At 39.6% G+C, this 6,152-nt stretch overlaps 1 protein-coding gene across 1 annotated transcript; it reads left to right on the plus strand.

Moving 5' to 3' along the window:
• The first annotated feature begins 4,424 nt into the window (after positions 1–4,424).
• Positions 4,425–4,796, plus strand: LOC130960143 (uncharacterized). The gene has a single exon (XM_057885453.1). It carries the CDS (start codon positions 4,425–4,427, stop codon positions 4,794–4,796), a length of 372 nt encoding a protein of 123 aa, XP_057741436.1.
• The last annotated feature ends 1,356 nt before the right edge of the window (positions 4,797–6,152 follow it).

Below are 6,152 nucleotides of genomic sequence, written 5' to 3' on the forward strand. Positions count from 1 at the left end.
GCAAGAAAGAGCATGGAAGAACACCCCTGGTCGATGAGCTAATTGAGCCACGTTTGCGCCAACGTTTGACCTCAAACGCTGGGCCAAACATTGGCCACAAAGAAGGCATGGGGAGTGATGACAAGTCATCTTAGCCTAGTTTTACTAGTCTTTTTCTTTGATTCCAATAAGTTTTATGCACTTTCTTGCACTATAAGTTAGTAATTTGGATTGGAAGTGCATGGTTTCTTTGAATCAATCAACCACCCTTTAATTGATACAAATCATGAGGTTTAAGCTAAATTTAATTGATAATTAATTGATTTATAAACTTTGTGAATTTTGTGATACTTTGATTGGTTGTTTTGATTACTTGTAGGTGAAGGAAAGAAAGAAACAAGAAAAGCATGGCCTAAGGAAGGAAAAAGTGTGGCCCATGATCATAAAATCTTGGCACATGCATCAATAACATATGCATGCATGCATGAAAAGTTTAATGCAATTGGCATTACCTTAATACATTATAAGTAAATGGATGCATGCATGAAACAATTAATTACTAATGCTAATGAATGAAATGCATACGGCATTACTAATTAATTGAATCATGAAGCATGCATATTATATTATTAATGCAACTAAAGCCAATTGATTATTAAAGCATGCATGAACCAATCATTAAGCCAATGAATGCAACGTTAATGCATTATTAAGTAAATATAAGCATGCATGCAGGAAACATTTCATTAGTAATGCCAATGGATGAACCCAGGGCGTTAAATGAATTAATTGGCATTACTAATCAACTACACCAATGGAAGCATGCATGAAATTTACTTAGTAAATTAGCTCAACGTTTGCGCCAACGTTTGGCCTCAAACGTTGAGGCAAACGTTGGCTAAGAAAAGAAGCAGGAGAAGGCAACGTTTGCGCCAACGTTTGACCTCAAACGTTGAGGCAAACGTTGGCACCTAAAAGAAGAAAGATTGAGCTTCTGGCAGCGACGTTTGAGCCAACGTTTGACCTCAAACGTGAGGTCAAACGTTGGCTACATTTTGGCAAAAAGGAGCATGGAAGAACCCCCTGATTGATGAGCTAATTGGGCCACGTTTGCGCCAACGTTTGACCTCAAACGTTGGGCCAAACGTTGGCTAAAAAGAAGGCATGGGGGATCCACGTTTGAGCTCACGTTTGACCTCAAACGTTGAGCCAAACGTGGATGACAGCATTGTGAGGCCTGATGCATTATTTCACTCAGCAACGTTTGAGTTAACGTTTGACTTCAACGTTGGCTCAAACGTGAGACTTGCATGGCCGGTTCACAAGTGGATTTCTTCCCAACACCAAGAGCAATCAACAGAGGCCACTATCAACCCAATTCCATCAAGGCCAAGGCCCAATTCAAGGCTTGAAGATCATTAGAAGAAAGTGTATAAATAGCTTAGGATTTAAAGTTTTAAGGAGCTTTTTGAATTGGGATTTTTGCGAAGGAGTTTGGAGAATATACTTGTGATTTGAGAGATTTTCTGGGAGGGGAATTGAATTCTCTTCCTCTGGGTTTTATTGTTTTCTTTTCTGCAAAGCTGTACTTGAGTCTTGGGTGTTGAAGAATTGAGGAAATTCTGTCTCAATCTCACCTTGAGATCTCTCTCTGTTTTGAGCTACTGCACATTTGAGAAATTTATTTTTGAATCCCTTTATTCCACTGCTTGATCTTTAATTCTCTTGCAACTGTTCTCTGAATTTGGATCTAGGAAGGCATTGAGATCTAGACTTAGTTATCTAGTCTCTTGGGTCCTGAGATCTATTGGTTTCCATTTTAATTTCCTTGTTTAATTCCTGCAGATCCAATTCCCATTCCCCTTTTATTTTTCAAGTCATTTATATTTCTTGCACTTTAAGCTTCTGCAATTTACATTACTTGCACTTTAAGATTCAGCTCTTTTTCTTTTTGTTCCCTTTAATTTCCTGCAAATCACCCACTCCCCTTTACATTTTCTGTAATTTAATTCCTGTCAACACAATCTCACACAATCAACACTTGTTTGCTTGACTAATTCAACCACCAAACTAAAATTGCTCAATCCTTCAATCCCTGTGGGATTGACCTCACTCATGTGAGTTATTATTACTTGATGCGACCCGGTACACTTGCCGGTGAGTTTTGTGTCGGATCGTTTTCTGCACATCAAGTTTTTGGCGCCGTTGCCGGGATTGAAATAGATTGACAATGATTAAGTGAAGTGGAGATCTAGATCAAGCATTTTTTCTTTTCTGTTTCTTTAACTTTTGACTAACACGCTAACTGTTTGAATTTTTGCCTAAGCTAACTAATATTTCACTTCAGCCATGGATTAAAGTGTTATTGCTTTTCTAGTATTATGTGATTCTTGTGTTTTGCTTGTATGTCAGATACAAGAAGAGAGATCCCTACCTTTCATGAAACTGACGAAAGAATCCTCCAAAGGCTAAGAAGAGAAGCAAGAGAAAAAAATGTTGCTGGAGAGGAAGAATCAGATGAAGAATATCATGAATTGGAGGAACACTCAACAAATCCAACAAATCCACCAGTGAGAATGGCCAACAACAATGGTCAACCCCAGAGGAGAGTCTTGGCTTCATATACATTTGCTAATCCAAGGCATTGTGGGAGTAGCATCCTTACCCCAAATGTCGATGCAAATAACTTTGAATTGAAGCCCCAACTCATCACCTTGGTGCAGAACAACTGTTCTTATGGAGGAGGCCCCTTGGAAGATCCAAACCAGCACCTATCCACCTTCCTGAGGATTTGTAACACTGTCAAAACCAATGGTGTGCCTCCTGACAGCTACAAGCTATTGCTATTCCCATTTTCTCTCAGAGACAAGGCCACTCAATGGTTGGAATCATTTCCAAGAGACAGCATCAACAATTGGGATGATTTGGTAACCAAGTTCCTTGCCAAATTTTACCCACCTCAAAGGATCATAAGGTTGAAGACTGAGGTACAAACATTTACACAAATGGAGTCTGAACCCATCCATGAGGCTTGGGAGAGATACAAGGCTCTAATCAGGAAATGTCCTCCTGAAATGTTCACTGAGTGGGATAAGCTGCAGAATTTCTATGAGGGCTTAACATTGAAATCCCAGGAAGCTTTGGATCATTCAGCTGGAGGTTCTTTGCAACTCATGAAAACTGCAGAGGAAGCTCAAAATCTCATTGATATGGTGGCTAACAACCAATATTTCTTTGCTCATCAAAGAAACCGCCAACCATCACAAAGGAGAGGAGTAATGGAGCTAGAAGGAGTGGACTCAATCTTGGCTCAAAACAAGATGATGCAGCAGCAAATTCAACAACAATTTGAGCAAATGAACAAGAGGATTGATAGCCTGCAAGTTGTAGCAGTGAATACAAGCCAACCATCAACCAAATGGGGGCAAAATAAAGAAAACCAAGAAGATCAGCAGCAGGAACAACCTCAATATGTGCATAACCGAAGCTCCGGCCAAAATGAAATCTATGGTGACATCTACAATCCATCCTGGAAGAACCATCCAAACATAAGATGGGGAGATAACCACACTCAAAATCAGCAACCATGGCAACAAAATTCAAACCAAAACAACTCAAGAAACAACCAAAATCACAACCAGCAAAACACTAACCCCAATCCATATAGAAAACTCCAAAACAACCACTCAAATTCTAGCTACTGTCCACCCAATAACCAAACCACTAACCAAACACCCACCATCGACCTTCAACACCCCACAACCAGCCACAAACATCACAAGACACTCAAAGGATCTCCAACTTGGAGACATTGATAGAAAGATGATGAAGCACCAAGAGACAATGATGGAGAAACTCATGAAAAATCAAGAAGCAGCAAGAAAAGATTAAGAAGCAGCAAGAAAAGATCAAGCCACAACAAGCAAAAACCAAGAAGCTTCAATCAAAAATCTCGAGAGGCATATGGAACAAATGGCTAAACGAATTACAGATGCATCCCCAAGTGCCACTCAAGACCACCCACGGGACAAAGGAAAAGCTACAAAGTGGGAGGAGTGTAAAGCAATCATAGTGGAAAGTGAGAAGAAAGCCATCAATCAGGAAGAACACAACAGAGAAGTTCCACAAGAAGAGACAGAAGAGAGAAGTGAAGAGGATCAGAAAATCAAGAATGCAAAAAGCTCAAAGAGAGATAAGGACATTCTTGAAACACAACTACAAGAGAAGAAGGAAAGGGTGAAGCCACATATCCCCAAACTTCCATACCCTCAGAGGTTCAAAAAAGAGAATGAGGATAATCAATACTCAAAGTTCCTGGACATATTCAAGACCCTCAGCATCAATATTCCTTTCTTAGAAGCACTTGAACAGATGCCAGTGTATGCCAAATTTATGAAGGAAGTGCTGACAAAGAAAAGTCCCTAAAAGAAGGACAAATTGTTGAGATGACAAAGGAATGTAGTGCTATTCTCCAAAGAGAGTTACCGGAGAAGAAAGATGATCCTGGGAGTTTTTATATACCTTGCACTATAGGAGACATAACAATTGAAAAGTCATTCTGTGACCTTGGTGCAAGCATAAACTTGATGCCTTTGTCTCTAATGAGGAAACTTCGAATTTGTGAGCTGAAATCCACACGAATACTCCTTCAAATGGCTGACAAATCCATCCAGCAAGCAGTTGGAGTTGTAGAGAATGTGCTGGTAAAAGTGGGAAAATTTCTTCTCCCAGCTGATTTTGTCATTCTGGATATGGAGGAGGACCCTAACACCCCCATCATCCTAGGGAGCCTTTTCTTGCTACGGGCAGAGCACTGATAGATGTGAAAAAGGGGAATTGTTGCTGAGAGTGCATGATGAGCACCTAGCATTCCATGTGTTTAAAACCCCACATGAGCCCACTCAAGAAGAAGAGTGTACGGAGGATAAGGCCAGAGATCAAAGTTTGAAGGAGGTAGTCAATGAGTTAGCTCCAAGACTTCCAAATCCATGCTTGAAAGAAGTAGAGATGGTGCAACAGACCAAAGAAATCAAGGAGGAACTAGATCCAAAACTTCCAGATGAGAAATTCAACATCTCAGATAAGGAACCACCAAGGCAGGGAGTATCTTTTGAGAAAGAAAAGAAGAAGAGGCCAAGAGGGTGGAGAAACAAGAAGATCCCTACTGAAGGCTTTTCACCAGGGGATAAAGTAGTGTTAAACACCCAACCAATGAAGGTGTCCCCACAATCATCCGAATACTACACTGTGAACCGAGTCCTTTCACTTGAACACCTAGAGATCATCAAAGAGGAGACTGGAAGGAAGTTCACAGTAAGAGGAGAAAAGCTGAGGCACTATGATTTTCAACCTCCATGATCAAAGAATGAAGGATGTCAAGCTAGTGACATTAAAAGAGCGCTTGTTGGGAGGCAACCCAACATGAGGTAGTTTTCTTTTCATAGCTTTTTCAATAAAAAGGTTGAATAATTGATATGTATCGCAAGGAGCTAAGTTTGGTGTTCCACACCAAAACAAATTAAGAGAGAATGAAGCATCCTAAGTTTGGTGTTTCACCAAAATCTCACTTAAAAGCACATTCTCACTTCCAGAACAAAGCTAGCTCCAAGCAATCAGACAAATCATTCAACCATTTAATTGCTTTCTAGTTTTAGTTTTATAACCTTTAGCAAGGACACAAGATTTTACATATAGTTAATCTGTTGCATCAAAGGAAGTGGCAAGGAATTAAGTTTGGTGTTCCCACACCAAATTAAATCCAAAAGCCACATTCAATTCATGCATACTAACCAGTTACCTAAGGGCTTGAGAAGCAAGCAACTTTTGAGAATTGTGCAGGGAACTAACAACCATTTGAAGATATTATGTATCATAACTCAAAAGGAGCACAACAGAAGGAAGGACAAGAGGACTGCAAACCAAAAGGTTGTATCTATACTTAACTCTTGCTGTTGAGAAATGTTTTGACTTATGTCTTGCTAAAGTGTTCATTTAGTACAAGTAGAATCACTCTTTGCAACAAGTAAGCTAGTCTAAGTGTGTGCTTGTGTGTTTACTTTCACTTAACTAAATGCATGTTCTGTCCCCTGTATCTTTTTTAATTCAATAAAAGAAATGTTTGAAACATGAAGTAAGATGGTTCATTGCTAGCTAGAAGTCAAATAATAGTAAGT

This window comes from Arachis stenosperma, unplaced genomic scaffold, assembly GCF_014773155.1.
Source record: "Arachis stenosperma cultivar V10309 unplaced genomic scaffold, arast.V10309.gnm1.PFL2 arast.V10309.gnm1.Scaffold_100078, whole genome shotgun sequence".
Classification (NCBI taxonomy): Eukaryota; Viridiplantae; Streptophyta; class Magnoliopsida; order Fabales; family Fabaceae; genus Arachis; species Arachis stenosperma.